The sequence below is a fragment of the Myxine glutinosa genome, chromosome 2 (assembly GCF_964187855.1).
Source record: "Myxine glutinosa chromosome 2, kmMyxGlut1.1, whole genome shotgun sequence".
Taxonomy (NCBI): Eukaryota; Metazoa; Chordata; class Myxini; order Myxiniformes; family Myxinidae; genus Myxine; species Myxine glutinosa.
In genome coordinates, this window is record NC_136262.1 from 212,220,744 (window position 1) to 212,243,475 (window position 22,732).

The following is a 22,732-nucleotide window of genomic DNA, read 5'->3' on the forward strand; positions in this document are numbered from 1 at the left end:
TTAAAAGTAAATCATTTTCGAGATTCTCATTCTCTCATTTATTTATCTTTCCCTTTCTTGCTCTCTCTACCAATTTGGGCGAATCTTTCTTCTTGCATAAGACAAATAGCAGTTCACAGGTCCAATGCAAATTAGACAGCCAAGTGACATCATCATCTGTAGTCTTGTGGATTGCTTCTGGTCCTTAAACAAATTATCTTAGTTCACAGTCAATCACATTATGGTGGATAGTTTGGTCTAGTTGTCCACAGTTACATGCTGGGCTGTCCTTGTATTTTCACCGATGAAGGGAGTGTGATGTCCACACATGGAGAATATGAATCCGGTTTAGTGTGGTCCATTGTTTCCGTTTGAGGTCGAAACCTCCTTTGAGGTGAGGTGGTTGGCTTCTGCTTCCGGTTCTGCTGGCAAGGCTGTTTTTCCAAGCTCTCCACGCTATCAAAGTAAACTATTTTTCCCATTTGTATTTTTGTCAAAACTATATTTTTATTTCACTGTGTTTCTGTCTACTGTGTGTTTCTCATAAGATCTCGGTGTAAATCATGCATACCAGTGTATATTATAGTCGGTTGTTCCTGCCGCGTTTTCAGGCCTTGTCCCTCAGGCTTTCCAGTCTCCTTGGCGGCCTTTTGTTGTCCATTTACTTTCATTCTCTCACTATATTGCTTTTTCCTTTGTCTTTTCAGACATATTTCCATACTTCCCATAAAAAAAAATTCCTCATTTCCTTTTCTCCCAGTGGCTTCCTCTCCACCGATCATGACCACGTGTTTCTCTCCACCCACTTTTTTTTTCTCTCCTTTCTTCATAATTCGATCCTTTCCAGCCGACACCTTTCCAATTCTAGTTTTCACCATAGTCCTTCAACTTTCTCCTTTTACCTTTGATCCACTTTCACGTAACCTTCAAAAAAATATTAACGAAGAATTAAAAAAGTAGGCCCCTTCTCCAGTACTAACACAATTGCTTATACACCTCCCTGTTCCTTCGTTCTCTGCTCTCCTGGCTGTTAATCTCCTATTCCTCTTTTCCTGCTCTGAACCTGTCCTGAAATCCTTAATCCCCCTTAGGAATCTTTCACGCCCTCATTTAGGGAATTTCCCCAGATAGTTTTCACAGTTTAGTTTTAAAATGTTTAAACTTTCTCCTTCAGTGTTGTTTTCTGTTGTATATTATAACACACTTTTCTTCTTTTTCTTTAAAAGGTTGTCTTCGATTTGCTCACCAAATCTCTTCACTTCAAATAAAAATTCAATCTCCTACAGTTCTGCCATTCTACATTCCCTAAACTCACCTGCATTCCACCCCTCCTCCAACGTTTTCAAACGGATCTGACTCGAAAATCACAAGAAACTCATTTTGCAATAAATGTTCGTTTTCCATGATTCGTCCAACATTTTCGAAAATGCAAACTCACCCCTTCCCTCCTAAACTCCCCCATCACCCCTCCCTTTCAAATCTCCCCCCTTGCCCCTCCCCTCCTAAACTTCCCCCTCACGCCTCCCCTCCTAAACTCGCCCCTCCCCTCCTGAACTCCCTTTTAACACTTCCTCTTCAAATCTCGCCCCTCACCTCTTCCCAATCTTGTCTCCTGCTCCCTTTATTTTATGTTTTTTGTGTGTCCGTTTGTTTTTTTGTGATTAATGTTAGCTCTTACATGAGCCCCGATCTTGTATACAAAAAAACAAAAAAACCTGGAGGCTCTCTCTGGAGGATGACTGACTCGTTCCTGGTTTGGGGATGTTGGTGTTTGTCCACAGACAATGGATGTCACTATTATTTGATGTTTCTGTCAAGGCATTGGTTTCTGCCAAGACATCGCACAAGGTCTTGGCAGAAACCTAGAATGGTTTGCTTGATACAAGGAGTGCATTTTGAAAAGTCCTTCAGGTCGTCATGAATGGGCAGCTCAATTTTTGTTTTAATAGTCATACTTTCGCACCATTCTGGCTTTCCGGTGTTTGTCAGGAGGTGGGATATTAGGCAGTAATGGCAACCATTGTACAGATGTTGATCTCAGTGCCCCACTGTTATCTGCATTGATGTGTTCAAGCTAATCCTCCAATGTGAGCGTTTAAACCACACATTATTCTAATGGTATGTAATACATTTATATTTTCTGGCTGTTCTTCTTTCTGCATTTATCTTTCTTTTTCTGCCTTTTCTTGTTTTCCTACTTCTCATTTATACTCTTTTTGTTGCATAGTTGTGTCTTTCTATCTTGGTGAGAAAGGGTTTATGTGCTATTAGTACCTTCCATGCACTCATGACATCCTACAGCTTTGTAGTTACTTTTTTTTCTTCCTGTAAGCTTCAAGGAGAGGACTATGGGTTTGCTGTCCGACTCTCCATCTGTCCATCCCACCTGTAGTTTTCTCGACTTTTTCCCCCCATACCCTTTAACATATTCAAGTGAACTTGGTACATGGCTTTATTGTGATAATTACAGAACTAGTTCGAGTTTCAGGGTGCTTCGCCAATTTTCCACGGAGTTATTCCCTTTTTGGACTTTGAAAATATCATATTAAACATGAGTCAGATTTCCAGACTTTTTCCCTTACTCTTTAACATATCGAACTGAAAGTTGGTACATGGTTTTATTATAAGTTACAGAACACGTTACAGATTCAGGGCATTTCAGCATTTTTTAAAATTTGTTATGGCTGTACTATACAAAATCTTGGGACCAGTCGGGGACATATATTGCAAAGCAATTCTCCCTCCTCTTGTTCTTATAGATTTTCAAGCACAATTTTGAAATGCCATCCTGTTGTCTGTTGGATATTTGTACTCGATTCTCACGGCAGCATCACATATTGGTTTCACAATATAAAACTATTTAGTTTCGGAGTACATTTTGGTAGGGGCAGATGAGGGATAATTAGACTTTAACTAAACCATGTAGGAACGTTGAGGAATGAAATTTGGCACCAACATGTCAGCCTCGGTGACCTTTCTCTTTCAAGCCTTAATACCTCAACTGCCCTCATTGGCCCAATCTCTTGATCTCAATCCCAACAAGAATTTGTGGAATGCTGTGGAATGGATTGCAACCTGCCATAAAATTTGATTTTTAAACGACATGAAAATGCAAAAGTCTTCACTGAAAAGACTTGCTTTGGTTGTACCCAGTTTATTAACAAAATCCAAAAGAGTCTCGGTTAAATGAGCTCTTTGTTGTGTATCATTAAGAATGTCAATGAAACAATCTGAACCATCCAAAATAAACACTTTTTGACGTGCTTTTAAATAATTAATAAACTTGTCATTCTTGGTTATTAGTAATTTGTTGAAATGCATTTTTCAAAAAGCATTTTTCTTTTTTTTTCTTCCTCCAAAGTATTCTGTATAGCTGTATAACTGTAAAAACAACAATTCCCCGTTAATAAAATTTAGCAAAACATATATGCAGTGCGTATCAAAAAAAAGGTAATCCGAATTCAAGGGGTTAATAGGCAAAGGGTATTTATTTTGACAATTTACATGTGGTTTACTAATTAAAAGGAGATCCTCAGCTTTCCATTGATATCTTCCATGCATCATTGCTGTCACACATGACCGAGTACATGTTCATTGAAAATGACAAGTTCATATCGCATTTTTACAAGTTTGGCTAATCGATGCAAGTCAGGATAATTGGTGCAAAATGAACGTCAGATGTGAACTTTTCTCAGGAATGATTGGCCTTTATGCACCCACACCTTCAACATGTCCAACTCCCCTTTCAACACAAAGCTCACAGCGGCGGAGCATGCCCTGAACTGCTCGTCTCACCATAGCCGGGTCATTGCGCAAAGCATCCACTTCATGTCGAATACGGCCCTGCAATTCGTCAAGATCACGGGGAGGAGTTACGAACACCTTGTTCTTTAAATGTCCCCAAAGGAAATAATCACATGGTGTGAGGTCAGGTGATCTTGGCGGCCATTCCACTGCATGGTTGAGAGCAATGACTCGGTCTCCAAAGAGTTCCCTCAGTCGATCTCGGACAGCGATAAGACGATGTGCTGGGGCGCCGTCTTGGGCCCACCAGAGATATCTGAAGACACCACAAACCTATCGCTCAAAGTTCTCCTCCAGCTCCGGTAAAACTTCATCATTGATCAACTGCAGATACCTGTTACCATTGACATTCCTTTGAAAGAAAAATGGTCCAATCACCTGACCACTTCCACAAAGTCCCAACCAAACAGTCCACTTTTGTCGATTCATGTTGGTGTCAAAATTAAATTCCGAGGGTTGTCCTGTCGGTGCATATTCAAGAACATTATGGGTATTGACTTTGCCCTCCATGGCGAAAGCAGCTTCGTCGCCGATAACGAGATACCGCAGGAAATTGACATCTGCTTCGCAACGTGCTATCAACCATCTGGCAAGCACCAGCCTCCTGGCAAAATCCCCTGGCATAAGTTGATGCCGGATGTGAATCCGATATGGATGTTGCTGGATGTCCAGTCTTGTGATTCGGTTGAATGTTGCCGAAGGCAATCCCATCCCATTTCGTCTTGCGCTGGTATCCCTAGGATGCTCCAAAACCTTCTGCCTTCCTGCTGCAATGTTCATTTCCAATCACCCAGTGCGCCTCCTACCAGAATTCTCCTTGTTGCGGTTGTGGCTAGTGCCATGCTCTTGGTATTTTCTAACATTTGCCCAGATGGTTTTGTCTGCTGGAGGCTCCCGTTCTGGGAAACGTTCCTGAACGCATCACAAGTTCGATGCAAACTTCCAGTTTGGTAAAAGGTTGGAACCACGAAGGTCTGCTGTTCAGTCGTAAGTTGAACCATCTTTTCAATGACTCAGACTGCTTCTAAACCCATACACTGTAGGCCCATCTTAAATACCCATCTTAAACAAAGAATGATGCAACCGACGATTACCAGAACAGCTTAGCAATTATTTTACATAATCAACTTGGCAGTCGACAAGTAATGTGTCCATTTAAAACTGTCTTACACCGATTAGCCAAACTTGTAAAAATGCGATTTGAACTTGTCATTTTCAATGAACATGTACTCGGTCATGAGTGACAGCAATGATGCATGAAAGGCATCAGTGGAAAGCTGAGGATCCCCTCATAATTGCTAAACCACATGTAAATTGTCAAACTAAATAACCTTTGCATATTAACCCCTTGAATTCGGATTACCTTTTTTTGATACGCCCTGTATGTATGTATGTATGTATGTATATATATACATACATACATATATATACAGTGAAACCTTGACTTACGAGTGCACCAACTTACGAGTTTTCCGAGATACGAGCCGTCGCTCGGTCGATTTTTACTTTGTGATGCGAGCTGAGATCTGAGTTACGAGCGAGCGAGCTTGGATATATAACACGTAATCGTCGAAAAACATGAGCGAGGTGTGCGTGTTGTCGACTTGGCGAGGCAGTACGATCGTAGTACTTCTACGATATGTACGATTTTGAAGCAGAAGGAGTCGATAAAGGCTATAACGCCAGCCAAGGGCGTTAAGATTATTTCAAAGCTCCGGACCTCTGTCCATGAAGAGATGGAGAAGTTGTTGTTTGTGTGGTTGACGGAGAAGCAGCTCGCAGGAGATACCGTGACCGAGAGCATCATCTGTGAGAAGGCACGAGACATTTACGGGGATTTGTTGCAGCAGACGGCGGGAACATCAACAGACGAGGCATCGGAAGAGTCATTCAAAGCCAGTCGGGGATGGTTTGATAATTTTACGAAGAGGACCGGCATTCACTCCGTCGTCAGGCATGGTGAGGCAGCAAGCTCGGATGTGAAGGCAGCTGAATATTTTATTATAACTTTTGCCGAACTGATAGAAGCCGAAGGATACATCCCCCAGCAAATCTTCAACTGTGACGAGACAGGGGCTCTTCTGGAAAAAGATGCGAGGACGACGTATATAACGGCAGAGGAGAAGAGCATGCCAGGCCACAACTTGTTCAGAGTGCCGGCGATAGCTCGCCTTCTCTTTGTGGAAGACACGGTGAGATCCTTAACATCCAACAACTAATGGGACGCAAACGGGGCGCCCAGTTTAGCGGTACACACATTGATGAATCACCCTGCCTGTGAAACACCAACATGACAGGTTATAGCTGGGTCGGGATTCAAACACAGGCTGGACAGTTTAGAGTCAAGTGTGCGTACCTCCAGTTCAGGCCATCCTGCCAACTTGTATGCTGCATACAGGTGAAATATAAAGCGCGAGATATTTATATATATATATTTCAAAAAAAAATTGGTGTGGTTTTTGGGGGGCTGGAACGGATTAATAGCATTTCAATTCATTTTAATGGGGAAATTTAATTTGAGAAACGAGCAAATTGAGTTACAAGCTCGGTCACAGAACGAATTAAACTCGTAAGTCAAGGTTTCACTGTATGTATGTATATATATATATTATATATATATATATTATATATATATATATATATATATATATATATATACATACAGTATATATATACAGTATATATATATATATATATATATATTATATATATATATATATAACTGTATGAAATAGTAGAAAACTCCAAAGTACGAGCAGGGCGTCTCATTTGTATTGAAATATATAATTATCGTTAGATTAAATAAGACGCGGACGTAGCTTCAGGACGTCGATCTTTAATTGTCGACAAGCTTTCGACCAACAAAGGTCTTCTTCTGAGTCAGCCCAAGTCAGCCCCAAAGACTTCCGTTGAACTTGGGGCTGACTCAGAAGAAGACCTTTGTTGGTCGAAAGCTTGTCGACAATTAAAGATCGACGTCCTGAAACTACGTCCGCGTCTTATTTAATCTAACGATTATATATATATATATATATATATATATATATATATATATATATATATATATATATATATATATATATATATATATGTATACACTGTATATATATATATATATAATATATATATATATATATATATATATATATATATACATATGTATATATATATCAGTCATTATGCGACTTCGTACCAATGAGTGGTGAACCACCATTAAGGTATCCCATCCAGCTATCGCTGTACCTTAATGGGGGCGATAAGCACCGCCTGCCACATGGCACATTATCTCTGGTATCCACTCATTATATGGAGTTGCCTGGATCCGGCCAGGAGTAACCAATCAGATTATAATTTCAGTTCTCCAGCCTAATGAGCGCACGCTGTGCCGTCACCGTCACATACGTACAGCGATTGCCTGTCAAGCTCCGCCTTGCCTCTGCCAAGCTCCGCCTCCACCTTGCCTGTACGCCTTGCCTGTCAAGCTCCAGAAGAGCCATCCGACACTGCATAATTTAGATCTTAGTTCAGATACTGTCATAAGTGCATACAAAAACTCACAGTTACCGACCTGGTTTCGCCCTTGTTGGGGCTTCATCAGGGCAATGCAGTGAGACCTGCCTGCACTAATGACTGAAAAGCGTGCTTGATTCATCGTTCCATAAGACCTTCTTCCAGTCTTCAGTAGTCCACTGGCGGTGCTTCATGGCCCAGGCAAGCCTCTTTTTCTTATTTTGCCATCTTAGCAATGGCTTTCTTAATGCCACTCGACCTGTCAAACCTGCAGCTCTAAGTCTTCTCTTCACAATTGAAACTGAGACTTGCTTACTTCGCCCAGTGTTAAGCTGTGCTTGAAGCTGTTGTACTGTGAGTCACCTATCACGCAAGCTGTTAACTCTCAGAAACTTGTCTTCTGATTCTGTTGTGGCTTTGGGTCTGCCAGACCTCTTCCTTTCAGAGTTTCCTCCAGTTTCCAAGTGCCTTTTGATGGTGTAGGAAACTGTACTCACTGAAACCTTGGCTTTCTTTGCAACTTCTCTAAAGGAAAGACCTACACTTTTAAGGGTTATAATGGTCTGTCTGTCTTCCTTTGTTAATTGCCTTTTCTCGCCATTATGATTGCAATATACTACTTCCTGCAGTGCAATATTGTCCAAATAATGCTTCAGAGGGTGTAATAACAGTCTGTTCCAATACTGCTTTTATACAGACAGGGGGTTTGTAATCAAGTAATCAGCAGAGGTTGGGACACCTGGAGGAATTGTTTGCATCAATTTTCAAGGCTTAATTTACTTACATTGCTGCAGAACAGCTGTAAGTTGTTAACCCATTACTTGTTCCCTGAAGAAGGCCTTTTTTACAACATAACTGTGCAATTTACATTATTTTCCCGTTTTTGCTAACCTAAACTTTTTTTAAAAACTCGAGCAGTTTACTGCTTACCTTTGTACTGTTACGTGTTCCTCCCCGACTCACCTCCGAACCCCGAGAGGAGCCACGGCAGAAAAATATGTTATCCTGTGTCAAAAACAATGGTGAAACCACACCAATTGCAAATAATACAAACATCAATAATACAAACAAATATTGTATTAAAAAGCACACAAAAATAACAGTACAACAATAATAGGAATCAAGAGTACAATCAATATTTCCTATGATGGTACCATCCGCTAACATGCATGAGGTAACTCACTGTGCTCCAAGAGAGTGGAAAATAACCTTCCCCAGTGTCTCTATATTCCCGTCTTCGAGCTCAGAGTTGGTCCCCTCCAGTGATCAATGGAACGATGACGAATCGAAACCAGAATCTCGTTCAGAAGACAGGCACAGACACGCCGCCCAAAACAGCACAAAGTTGCACGCGGCCCAAAGCGGAGAAAATGGTCACGTGGTTAAAGCGGCACAAAGGCGCACTCACGGCGACTGGGAAATCCAACGGCACCCTCCAGGTATGAACTTTCACTGTTCACGGTCGGCGAGCCGCAAAGTAATCGTCAAAAGCCTCGGTGCACACACACACCACAGATACATCTGAAAGCGGTGGAAACGGTTGACGAAGCAAGGAAAGTCTGCTCGACGCGTGAAGCGCACGAATCAAAATGGCCGACGGCTCGTGGTTCTCGAGTCGTCACGACCCAGCGATGATTCTTCGGAATCTAACGCCAAACCTGACACACAGGATGATCCGTCACAGCAATAACAACTTTATCGCAGGAATTCCTTTTTCCCAGGAAACCCAAAGTACATGACTCTTGCTCGTTTGCAGACCGCAAAGCAACCAGCTTCTTCTCCGACTCTCTCGCTCCGCCCTCTCCTCTCTTCTCTGCCGTCGTCTTCCGGTTCGGTTTCCGGTATCATTTAAAGTTAGCGTTTTTAACTTTAGATAACTGTTCATGAATAATAACCCTTTTGAGAATACTAATAGTACATAATATCAGAAATATGTCAAGTGGGTGAAAACCACAACAACGGAAGTTACGAATCCGTAACAGTACAATTTCAGGTTATTCACTGGACTTGAATTGCTTAAATTTCAATAAAAACTGGAAAAATTGAAGTGTTCAAAAACTTTTGACCGGTACTGTGTATATATATATATGTATTGTTGCGGTTTTAGCACCCACACTTGTGTAAATATGAAACTCTTGGAAATATGACATTAAAGGTTAAAGGTTGCACCCCTAGTTAGTCCACAAGCAACATGTAGGCCACCTTAGAAATTCCAGTTATTTCATTATTATGTGTTTTAGTTAAGGCCGTGTTTCCAATAGTTGAATCTGCGTTGCATCAATTAAATAAGAGTAGGTCCCAATCCATTTCGGCCATTTTGCGACCTCCCTCTCCAAGCGCCGCCATTACGCGCCTTGCCAGCAGCGTTCCCTGCCTTGCTGCTGAAGCTCGCTCAAACGACGCCATTGACCATGCAGTCAGGCTCAAGGAAAAAGGGGGCGGAACACCAAGAACAAGGTGTGGCCTGTCAACTAGCCATCAAAGGCGTGGCCGGTAAGCCCCCACCAGCCAACCATGGCTGAGGCAAGATCACCGACGGGCGTGGCTTTTGTGGAGCGCAGAGTGATCTTGGCGCGTGTTATAAAAGCGTGAGCGCAAAGCCCTTTCACAGGACTGCACGGAGACGTCTGATCGTAAAGGACTTATTCAGCGGCGCGCATTGAAGGGACTTCTTTCACGGACTGCACAGGGGACTGTCGTGATTGAATGGACTGGTGAGAGAGCGCGCATTGTAACGGACTTGAGGGCTTGGTTGGACTTGTTGGAGGCCCGTGCATTACAACAGAGGATTCACTCACTGGCGCTGATAAAGAACTTGAGAGGGAGTGCGTTTGGCACGCTGGTGCAGTTATTACGTACGCTGAAGGACACCAGCTTCCCCCCCCCCCCCCCCCCCCCGCTATATCTAAGGCCGGCTCGCATCCAACGATACGCAGAGCTGCCTGCCGGGTTTCGCCCGCGGAACCGGAGCCTGGACGGAGTCGACTGGAGCCTGGACCATCTACTTGGACCTTCCACCCTACCAGCTACAATCCCCATGTGAGTGTGTATGTTTGTCTGGGGTCATAAGTTAAGACTGTTTTTAAGACTGCCCTGTGTCCTGCTTCTTCTTCTTCCTTTCTTATATATTCCTTTTGTTTCCTCTTCCTTTCTGTATATTTGTGAATAAATTACCTTGTTCTTTCTTGGTTTTCCCTAATCCGATCGCATCCGTCCTTTCTCTCAATTGAGTACCTGTGGCATGATTAGGAACCGCTCAGAATCGGGTTTAGTCATTGTTAACGGCTCGGATCGCGGATTGCCAACCGCTCGGCATTTTCCATCTTATCCGTGGTTCGAGCAGGAGTTATTTCCCTGCTTTACGGTCGGGTTAGTAAGTAGGTATTTGCGACTACCTTGACCAATGACCCTAGCTAATACCGACCGGAAGGAGCGTTATAACTTCCCAGAACTCGGGACGGCCAGCTAAAAGGACAAGGGGATTAACCTCCCCTTGTTAAGGGGAGAGCCGACGCCCGAAATCCGTAACAACATATATATATATATATATACACTGTGATCCCCCCCCCCCCCCCCCCCCCCAGGATTTCCATGTTTTAAACGTTTCCCAGTGTGTACCCTGGATAAGAATAGGTACGCCGTATCCCTGCGTGTCGTAGGAGGCGACTAAGAGGGTTGGCGTCAGGAAGGGCATCCGGCCATAAAAAAAACATTGCCTCAAAAAGAGAACCATGACAATTACAACTACATGTGGGCAGGGTACAGCCCGAAGTGGAGATCGGTTTCTGAGGTTTGGGACATGGAATGTAGGGACAATGACAGGGAGATCAGGAGAAGTGGTGGAAGTATTGGTCAGAAGAAGAGTGGACATATGTTGTGTGCAAGAGACGAGATGGAAGGGAAGTGGTGTGAGAATGGTGAAGGGTAGGCAGGGACAGAAATACAAGTTTGTGTGGCAAGGGTGCTTGGAGGGCGTGAATGGTGTTGGTGTCCTGTTTTCTGAGGAGTTTGTAGACAGTGTGGTGAGTGTGACGAGAGTGAGTGATAGGTTGATGATGGTGAAAATGATGATTGGAAAGCTCTTGGTGAACGTCATCTCGGGATATGCTCCGCAAGTTGGTCGGAGCGATGAAGAGAAGGACAAGTTCTGGTGTGCGATAGAGAAGCTGATGGAAAACGTGAAAGATGAGGAAGTTGTTGTGGTAGGAGGAGACCTAAATGGACATGTGGGAAGGAGTATGGATGGTTTTGACGGAGTTCATGGGGGTTACGGATATGGAGTGAGAAATGGAGAAGGTGAAAGGATTTTGGAGTTTGCTGATGGAGCTGATTTATTGATTTGTAATACTCAGTTCCAGAAAGAGGATAATAAGCTTGTTACATACACGTCAGGTGGGTCGACGACAACCGTTGACTACCTGATGGTGCGTAGGCGAGATAGGGGGCACCTCCGAGACACAAAGGTGATCCCGGGGGAGGAGGCTGTTTCACAGCACCACTTGGTTGTCTGCGACGTAAGGGTGAAAGGTGCGAGGAGAGCTCGGCGGGTGAAGTACCAACCGAGAATGAAGGTGTGGAGGTTGAAAGAGGTGACAGTAAGGGAGGCATTAAAAGAGAGGCTGAGTAGGGTCGAGGATGATGTGGTTGAGCTTGAAAGTGGTTGGATGTCAATGAAAGCTAGTCTGTTGGGAGCCGTTGGTGAGGTATGTGGATGGACAAAAGGACCACCGAGGCACTCGGAAACATGGTGGTGGGATGATGAAGTTGGAAAGAGGATTGACGAGAAGAGGAAGAAGTTCAAGGAGTGGCAGAAGGCGAAGGGTACGGGAGCAGAAACAGCAGAGCATGAAAGTTATAAGGCAGCCAGGAAGGCTGCAAAGAAAGAGGTAGCAAAGGCGCAGGAGGCATGTAGGAAAATGTTCGGAGAACGCTTGGATTCGGAGGAGGGTCAGAGAGCGGTATTCAGGATTGCAAAGCAGATAGCGAAAGAGAGGTGTGATGTGATGGGGGTGAGCTGCTTGAAGGATGAAGTGGGACAAATCGTTGTCGACCCAGATGGAATTAAAGGAAGATGGAAAAGATATATGGAAATGCTGTTGAATACAGAGAATGAATGGGATGGCAACATAGAGAGTAACCCAGTTTTAGGACCGGCAGAGAAGATAACTGAGAAGGAAGTTGAGGAAGCGATAAAAGCAATGAAGGGTAGAAAAGCGGGAGGGCCGACGGGAGTTGTGGGAGATATGTTGAAGGCAGCAGGAAGTTTGGGTGTGAGGAGAATGACAGAGATCTGTAATCTGGTGGTGAAAGAAGGCCGCATTCCAGTGGATTGGGAACTGAGTACCCTCGTCCCTCTATACAAGGGGAAAGGTGACCCTCTGGAGTGTGGCTCGTACCGAGCGATAAAGTTATTGGAGCATGGAATGAAGGTATTGGAAAGGGTGTTGGAGAGGAGGATAAGCAAGAAAGTGAAGATCGACGAAATGCAGTTTGGATTTATGCCAGGAAGAGGAACGACAGACGCGCTTTTCATTGTGAGGCAGTTGCAGGAGAAGTACATGGAGAAGAGGAAGAAGTTGTTTCTTGGGTTTGTTGATCTGGAGAAAGCATTCGATCGGGTTCCACGCAAAGTATTGACATGGGCATTGAGGAAGTTATGAGTGGAGGAATGGTTGATCAGAGTAGTGATGGCAATGTACAAAAGAGCGCGCACAGCTGTAAGGACGAAGGACGGGAACAGTGGTGAGTTTGAGGTGAAGGTGGGAGTGCATCAGGGGTCGGTACTAAGTCCACTACTATTTGTAGCTGTGATGGAGGTGCTGGCTCAGAACGTAAAGGAGGGTTTACCGTGGGAGTTGTTGTATGCAGATGATCTGGTGTTGATTGCGGAAAGTATGGATGGACTGAAGGAAAAGATGAACACGTGGAAGGAATGTATGGAGACAAAAGGTCTGAAGGTGAATATCGGAAAGACGAAGGTGATGGCAAGTGGTAAAGCATGTGGTGAGGTGGAAAGAACTGGGAAGTGGCCCTGTGCTGTGTGTAGGAAGGGTGTCGGAGTGAACTCCATTCAGTGTACAATGTGCGCTGAGTGGGTTCATCAAAAATGTAGTGGTCTGAGAGGGTCATTAACCAGTGTGGCAGCTACATTCAAATGTAAGGTGTGCACAGAGGGAGCTGCAGATGGAGGAAATGTTGAGTTGGATCTTGGAGACGGTGTGAAGCTGGAAGGTGTGAAAACATTTTGCTACCTCGGAGACATGCTGAATGGAGAAGGTGGATCAGACTCGGCAACGGTTGCTCGAGTGAGATGTGCATGGAAGAAGTTTCAGGAATTGAGTGGCGTGCTGATGATGAGGGGAGTGTCGTTGAAGCTGAAGGGAAAGGTGTATGCTGCATGTGTGAGAAGTGTTATGATTTATGGGAGCGAGACATGGGTAATGAACGTAGAGCAGCAACGAAGGTTGGAAAGGGTGGAAATGCGAATGGTTCGACGGATGTGCGGAGTATCGTTGAGAGAGACGAAGACAAATGATGAATTGCGAAAGATGATGGGAATAGAGCCTGTGATTGATGCTGTGAAGAGGCACAGGTTGAGATGGTTTGGTCATGTGTTGAGGAAGGATGAAAGTGACTGGTTGAGAAGAGTGATGGAAATGAATGTAGAAGGAAGTAGAAGACGGGGAAGACCGAGAAAGACTTGGCTAAAGATGGTGGAAGAAGAAATGCGGGCAAGGGGGTTAACAAGGAGAGATGCAGAAAATAGGGCAAAATGGAGAAGATTGTCATGGGGACCGCAAGGTTAACCCCCGCTCTAGCAGGGAAAATGGCCTTTTAAAATGCATGTTGTGTGTGTTGTTGTATATATATATATATATATATATATATATATATATATATATATATATATATATATATATATATATATATATATATATATATATATATATTTTTTTTTTTTTTTAACAAACAAAAAAACAAATGCTAATGTTGGGAACTAAATTATATAACCGCTCTCCAATAACACAATAGCACCTAAATATCAATTTTTATCTTATCAAATTGAACTCCTCAAGAATTGCCTCCTGGAATGCCAGTTGGATTGGGAAGCTTATAGAGCATGTGGGTTTCACAAAGCAACTGGCCTGGCTTGAAATTTGACTCAAAATTGCACTCACAGCAACCAGGGGAATCAAATGCACACTGTTGAAGTAACAGAACAATGCTTTACACACTCAACCATTCAATTTGAATCTCTTAATATTAACCAAACAAAACAAGCTGTGTTTGCACACCATACAAGCATAGTACACATAAGTATGCACATGCATGCACCCCACGCACACATAAACAGCACCTTGTGACAGTAACAACTCGTCCAATGTTGGTTCTCAGCCACGAAAACGTTGTGATGACTTATCAAGGGTGCCATGTTACACTCTGCATGTACTTTGGGCCTTGGGATATGCACACAGACATGCATGCTACATGCATGCTACATGCATGCACACTCAACTTTGGCTGGGATTCCTCATTGCATTCCACAAAAACATTCTATATTTCCATGGAGGAAATTCACATAAGTGACCACATCCCAACCTTAATACGCATATTGCATTCCACAGTTTGAAGTAATTACCGTTGTTATAACCTTGAGGGCACACAAATTTCGCAAGGTTCGTCTTTTCCTGATGTCTTTTATGATGTTCAATAAAGCAAAAAGGTCTAAACGAGTTTTGACTTTCACTCTTCCCCAGGTGGCGCTTCTTTCTACAGTACTGTTTGTACCTTTGCTCCAGAAAGTGCGATCAGGAGTCGGCACTGACATTGCCTACGTCTTGGCTAGCTTTGGCCTTGTGCTATCCCCTGACAACCATGAGGTTGTGAGAATATTCAAGCACATTTTGTGGACAACAGAAGGTAGCCTTGCTATTATTTCCTTACATTACCCGAGTTCAAATAAATAGTTAGGATGTTTGGCATTTCCTGTACGTGCCGTTATATGCATTATCTACTCCACCAACCTCAGATTTAAAATGAACAGATTCTTACTTGTAGTTGGTTTGTGTTTTTGTGTCTAACTCTATGCCTTGGCTGTGCTCCACTGGCAGTGTGTTACATCGTGAGTATAACAACTGCCTGCATAACTTCCTTCCACATGATACTGAGGACATTCGAGGCACAGAGGCAAGCTGTGTTTGCACACCACATGATCGTCAAAAATTCAAACCATTTGTTCCCACATTGCAAATCCTAATTAAAAACCTTGTTTTTAAAGCACAAAATCAAACCATTTGTTTTTATGCATAGAACACATCTCATGGCCATATATAAAGGAGAATATCCTGACATCCTGCGAAGTGGCATTTCGTCGGACATCAACAGAAGCTGCGTGGTACGTTTCTCATGCACCACCATTGTTTGTAATGGCCTTGGAAATTATGCACAGATGCACAGATGTCTGACTGACTGACGTTTTTGACCGCAATACATTCGGTTGTTACTTATCCCATTGCGACCAAACTTTGCAGGAAGACAAAAGGTCACATAATGGAGGTTGTAGCGACTTCATTTGCCCCCCTTCCCTCCCCCACCAAAGGGGCTGCTCGTTGAGGTGTATATCCGAAGTAAGATAGCTTATCGTGGCGTTTTTCCAAGGCAGCTTTTAATAAAAACACTAATGATAAGAGCATAATATTAATGTTATTACAAAACATACTCCATAAGACCCAAAAGACCCAGAGGACCTAAAAGACCCTGAGGACCAAAAATACCATGAAGACCATGAAGACCCAAAAGACCTTACAGATTCAAAATACCCCAAAGACCCCGAAAATTCAAAAGACCCATAAGACTCCAAAGACCCATAAGACCCTTTAGACCCCAAGATCCTTAAGACACCTTTTACCTTTAGGATCCTTTCAATACTTTAGACAACTTTAGATTCCCTCACCCTTTAGACCTTTTATACCCTTTAGACCCCTAGAACCTTTAGACATTTACACCCCTTAAGTTATTTTTGACCCCTTAGATTTACCACCATTTAGACCCCTTCAACACTTCAGACAGATTAGAGCTTGGATCCTTGACTATTTAGAGTTTTAGACAAATTGGACCCTTTTAGATTACAAATAAATTTGCACAAAAAATGTTTGTATTATCATCGGTGTAAATCATGACAACACAGCAACTATCGGGCACACCGCTTCATGGTGGTTGTGCCCCGCCCCCCTCCAAATGCAAGTCAGGGGGTCAAATCTTCTCCATTCTTCCCTGCTGCCCGGATTTGTCAGGGCAGCACGGGCACTGTCAGAGTGCCGATCGGTCCCTATGGACCGGCCCTTTTTCTGTTATCTTTCTCTCTTTTCTTTTCTCTTTTCTCTCTCTTTTTTTTCTCTCTCTCTCTCTCTCTCTCTCTCTCTGTCTCTCTCTCTCTCTCTCTCTCCCCTGACTTTGTGAAAGCGGGGTTACACCATCCTGGATGTGGGGGATCTCTGGGTCGCACTTGAGAGATCGATCGGCTCTCTCTGTGCCACAGGCTTGTTCGGGAGAACTGTCCAGGGCTAAACAACAACAACACAGCAACTCATGGCCAGTCATTATCCTCAGTTAAACCAAACTTGTGCTGTAGCGACGTGTGGTGAGGCCAGTGTAGCAAGCTGATCCATGCAAAAACACGCAAAAAAGTGGATATTTTATAACACTTAGTTGTCATTGCTGCTGTTGTGATTGTTGTTGTTTGTGTGTTCCTTCCGTGTACTTTCATATGTTTTTCTATTGCTTTGAGAAGTATTACCATATATAATTTTGTGTGCTCTTTCCATGCCCTTCTAAAGGATTCCTTGCTGTCGCATAAGAAAAATGTTACCGTTGGAACCGCTATGTTAACATCGAGGTTTCGCTTCTTCTCCTTCGATCCTGGAAAGAGCGGCTTTTAAAAGTGGCATCTTTATAATTAAATTGACTAATTTTTGTTCCAAATAAATTGATTACTATCTTTCAAACCAAGTAAATTGATTATTAGCATCAGCAACGGAACCCGCCCTATGGGCGGGGCTTCAATTGGGAGGCCCAAATGAAAAGGCAAAATATCAGAAATTGAAGGCATTTTTTTATTTTAAACGATTCATATAAACATCCGTTAAATCATATCACACGCAAATCATCAAAATCTAAACAGTATTTGTAGAATTTCAATAAAAGCCACATCACTGTTCATATCGGTAAATATTATTTCATCGTGTTTGGAAAAACTGGAAAATTGGAAAAATTGGAAAATTGGGAAAACAATATAGCCTATTTTACTCCAGGTGGTCCCAGGATTACCCACCCAAAATTTCGTTGCGATCGATTCAGCCGTTTTTAGCGGTACCTGGGAACGGACAGACAGACATTTGGTGAATTATTGTAAGATTCCAACAGTACAATTTTTATTATTCTACATAAGCAGGATCCCTTTGAGAATTGAGTACCAGTTCACTGGTAATTCCCTGTTTGTCGCTAAAGGCGGCAAAAAGGGTTGGCGTCAGGAAGGGCATCCGGCCGTAAAACATTGCTTCAAAAAGGGGACCAAAAAACAACAACAACCACGGCTCCCGAAAAAGGCCAACCCCCGCTTGCGGGGAAAAATGGCCTCTAAAGGTGGTTATAAGCAGGATCCCTCTAGAATGAAGTGTGACTGACACACACGGACAGACGTTTCTCCTTTTCGTAATAGTTGCCTTTGAAGGGATTTTATGTAGAATTAATAAACAAATGGGTTCTCAAAGAATGCCTTCCTTGAATTGGGGGGGGGGGTGGGAGAGGGTAGGGGGGGGGGGGGAGGCACAAAGTGAGTTTCCCGTTTTATTTTTGGTTGTTCATTTAAAAGGGGTGTCCACAAAATACCTGCCTTTTTGGCAGTTTATTTAACACCCGTCCTCCCCCATCCCTGTGATGCACGTGGTGACACACCTGAAAGGTGACGCACCTTTGCCTGACCACACCTGAAAAGCGTAACATATTTTGTGTACGGCCCCAAAGATTCTATGGTATCTCGAAAAGGAGCATGCCATTGTGTGCCTGTAGCTTGGGTAAATTTTATGCTTAGAAATGAAATGGGATATGTAAGTTGGTTATAAAAGGAATATGGATATGAAGTTGGAGTAAGTTAATGTTGAGGATGGGGTTTGTGTGTAGAAGACAATAACACTGATGGTTTAATAGGTTAATCGTGTGTGGATGTATGCAGCACACGCATGAAATGGCCTCTTTCGTCTACATTTTCTTTAAAATAATTACCTCTGTCACCGAAGTTGGACAGGTTATGTTTTCACCCCTGTCTGTCTGTTTATTTTTATGTGAAAAGGATATCTCAAAACGTTGTGGAGGGATTCGGACGAAATTTGGTGGTGAGGTTGGGTATGTGACCAGGACAAAATGATTAGATTTTGATGACGATATGAATCTGGATCTGGATCCGATAAACTTTTAAAGTGATTCTTCAACATTGAGTGATAGGGCCAAAAATGATATCTAGCACGATATCTCAAAAAGTTATGGACGGATTCAGACGAAACCTGGTGGACAGGTTTGTTGTGTAACAAGGACAAATCGATTCGATTTTGGTGAAGATCCAGATACGATAACTTTTTTAATCTCTAAGTCATTTTTCACCATTGAGAGATAGGGTCAAAAACTATATATAGCATGATATTTCAAAAAGTTGTGGATGACGTATGACAAAACGAGGTGGATTAGTTGGTTATGCGACTAGGACAAGTCGATGAGATTTTGGTTCAGGTCCGGATCCAGATCCACCCCATCAGTGGGATACAAAATGTAAACTGTTCAGTCTTACGGAAGTATTCGCTCTACCGAGTGTCGTTCTGATTGAATTATGGAACATTTGATTAGTTGTAGTTTACTCTGCAGGGACGATTGCCTAAGCTGTGTTACATGAATTACTAATGATATTTCTACCACAATAAACACCCTCTTTCTTCGGGAGCATTGGCAATTCGTCTCAACCCACCCCGTGCAAAGTTGGGGGGGGGGGGGGGTTATGTTGTGCCTTTGACCTGACCCAACATACCATGAACACGTATGCAAAAATTGGTGGAGATCGGGCCAGCCCTGTTTTTTCTATCATTTTCAGATGTACATACATACGGTACATAGAGAATTGCTTTATTTAATAGAGCACGATAATTATATTAAGTATACTTGCGACCCCCTATTCTTTAACTGCATTCTGCTTGGATTGGACATTAGGGTGGTCCAAAAATGCAAAAAAATCACTTTTTTATCTGGATTTTGATGCTCTATTGGATTATTGTTAGAAATGGTCTAAATCATTCACCCAAAAAATATTTTGCATCTGAGTCATCTATAAACTCATACACACTCAACATATAAATTTGTCATTTTGGTCAATTTTAATGACTTACAAAGACTTTAGAAATATTTTTTTCCTAAATAATGTCATTGATGGTACATACCCCTGTGAAGTCCTCATGGTCGAAACATGAGTCAGACATGTATGAACATGTTTCAAACATGTTTCAAGCATTGTCAAACATGTTTCGACCATGATGATTTCACACTCACAGGCGCAAGCGCATGCAAAAAGTCATGAACCACAAAATGGCTTAGTACAATAGTGCAGGTACTTTTTCCACCTAGGTTGCTATTGGATTGTTCTCATTTAGCCAAATTTGGTGAAAAACGCCATATTTCAATTGAAGTGTGTATGAGTTTCTAGATGGAATTGAGCGAAAATATTTGGTGGGTGAATGTTTTAGACCATTTCTAACAATAATCCAGTAGGGCATCAAAATCGGAGAGATCGATGTTTTTTGGACCACCCTATTGGACAAGTATTTACTTAAAGCCAAGATAACAACTTCAGTATTATTCTTATCGATTCGCAAATAAAAACTGCGTCATCCCTGCAGAAAAGGGTTAATTTTTCCACCAGTTGGCTTGTTGCAATGCCAACACCATCATAATTATTGAAATACAGAATTTGCAGAATAATAATTTTGCCCACATCATTAGATTATGCAGTTGGAATCGTATTTTGTGATATAATGTCTATAAAATAAATTGGTGGCAAAATTAACCTTTCTGCAAACACTGCATATCTGCCAATGCAAACCTCGTGAGTTATTAAGACGGTCATTGCACTCATTTGTTGTGCTCATGTTACTCTTTATATTTTATACAGGTTTCCTGGATGTCCTTTGGAGGCCTTCAGATGGCACACATCATTCTCGGTGGGTAATATCAGTAAAAGTGATTCGTTTTATTGTGACAATCCTCTCTACTTACATTTGTGTGTTAAAAACCCCATAGTACGTGAAGTAGATATTGTACAAGGAACATGATATGCAGTGCAGACGAAACAAACGTCTGCACTGATTCAGTAGCAGAAAAAACCTTTCCCTTGTTCAAACATTATGATCTCTGACCATGGGTTTGTATTCCATCACGGACACTCAAGTATGGGCGTGCTGCTACTTCTCTCTGAGCCACTACCACAGGCCATAAATCTAAAACAAGAGGCCAAACAGATGGAAGAGGTGTAGTCTTTTGAACTCTTGAGGTCTCATCATCAGCCATGACTTTTCCTGGAATGACCATATTGCAAACCTGGCATACAAAGCCAGTTGCAGACTGTGCATGATCTGTCATTCCGAGTAATTCCGTGATAAATCAGAGCGACTCACATGTTACAAGGTCATGGTCCTGCTCTATCCCAGCTAACACAACAACGTTGGGCCAACGTCAGCGCCGTCGTTGGGCCAATGTCGAAAAACAACGTTGGGCCAATGTTGGAAAATAGACCTGTTTGCAACCAATAAACAACGTTGGGCCACCTTTGGAAAATAGATGTAGCATCTGCAACTAATAAATAATGTCACCCTGGCATCACCAATTTGCTTGTGACCAATTGACCAAATTCCAACGTTGGCCCAACGTTGTTGTGTTAGCTGGGACTGTTTTCTCTAACGGTCTCATGTCAGATCATCAATTTGGGTTCAGACCAGGTCACTACATTGGGCATGCTGCTTCCACTCTCCCAACAATGAATGAAGGCCCTCCATGTCAGACATGAGATCAGGGCTGTCTCTCTGGAGTCTAGACAAATCTCTAGCATTCGATTCTGTCTATGGCATCCAAGGCCAACTCCACGCATGGCTCGCACGCATTACTGAAGATCCTCGACTCTTGTAGTCAACGTGTGGCACTCAGCGGAATCCTTTCATCTCCTCTCCCTGTCAAGGCTGGGACGCAATGCAACCCAAACAAAATAACCAGACAATACCCTACACATGAAAATAAAATAATTATATTAATTTAGTTTCCCAGTGCTTCTTATGTACAATATTATTTTCAACACTTTCATTACAAAGTGATTAACTTTAAATTATCCTTTCTTATTACGATACTGTATTTTGTTATTTTATAGATTTTATGAACTGAGTGGCACAATTAAGTACGTAGCAGTGTCACAGTGGATTAGGTATACCATTTCTATGATTTATAATACATATCTTATTATAATAGAGCAAACGTATATGGTTATGTCGTTATGTCGCTTTGTTTATATGCGACGAAAACATCTTCTTCTTTTTCAAATAAAATGAACATCCTCTTAATTAACCTTCTTAATTACGTTAAGACTGCGGAGGCCCCTCAGATCTTTGACGACCCTTTAATTTCCCCAAGACCCTTCAGACCACCAAGACCCCTGAAGACCCAAAACACCCAAAATACCCTTCTGGAGTCTTGGTCAATACCAAGACCCATTGTATGAAACTAGCGTATGAAACTAGTTTGGGTCTTTAGGGCCATTTTGGGTCTTTATGGTCTTTTGGATCCTCTGGGCCTTTAAGGGTATTTTGGGTCTTCAGGGTCTTTAAGGGTCTTTGTGGTCTTCTGAGTGTTTTGGGTCTTCTGGGTCTTTTGGGTATTCGGGGTATTTTGGGCCTTCCGGGTCTTTTTGGTATTTGGGGTATTTTGGGTCTTTGGGGTGTTTTGGGTCTTCGTGGTGTTTTGGGTCTTCGGGGTGTTTTGTGTCTTCGGGGTGTTTTGTGTCTTTGGGGTGTTTTGGGTCTTTGGGGTGTTTTGGGTCTTCGGGGTCTTCAGGGTCTTTAAGGGTATTTTGGGTCTTCAGGGGTCTTGGTGGTCTTAAGGGTCTTGGGGTAATTAAAGGGTGATGAAAGGTCTGAGGGGTCTCAGCAGTCTAAAAGTAATTAATAGGGTTAATTAAGAGGGTGTAAATTTTTTTTTTGAAGAAGAAGAAGAAGACGTTTACGTCGCATATAAACAAACATACATAACGACATAATGACATAACCATATACGTTTGCTCTGTTATAATGAATATGATATGATGTGAATAAGGCTTACGATATAGTGTCATCCCTTGGACACGATCAATGGACTCCCCAAT

The 22,732-nt window shown here is 42.5% G+C and overlaps 1 protein-coding gene across 6 annotated transcripts in view; it reads left to right on the forward strand.

Annotated features, from left to right (window-relative positions):
- The window catches only part of STRA6 (signaling receptor and transporter of retinol STRA6), a 78,136-nt gene that overhangs the window by 42,716 nt on the left and 12,688 nt on the right, over positions 1–22,732 (forward strand). For 3 of the 6 annotated variants that reach the window (XM_078772212.1, XM_068106341.2, XM_068106342.2), the window contains 5 exons: positions 10,204–10,332; positions 15,051–15,213; positions 15,405–15,480; positions 15,604–15,688; positions 20,501–20,549. In XM_078772212.1, coding sequence (XP_078628338.1) covers positions 10,204–10,332; positions 15,051–15,213; positions 15,405–15,480; positions 15,604–15,688; positions 20,501–20,549 — 502 coding nt within the window. The remainder of the gene's footprint in view (positions 1–10,203; positions 10,333–15,050; positions 15,214–15,404; positions 15,481–15,603; positions 15,689–20,500; positions 20,550–22,732) is intronic. The other 3 variants (XM_078772213.1, XM_068106343.2, XM_078772214.1) reach the window with 1 other exon arrangement.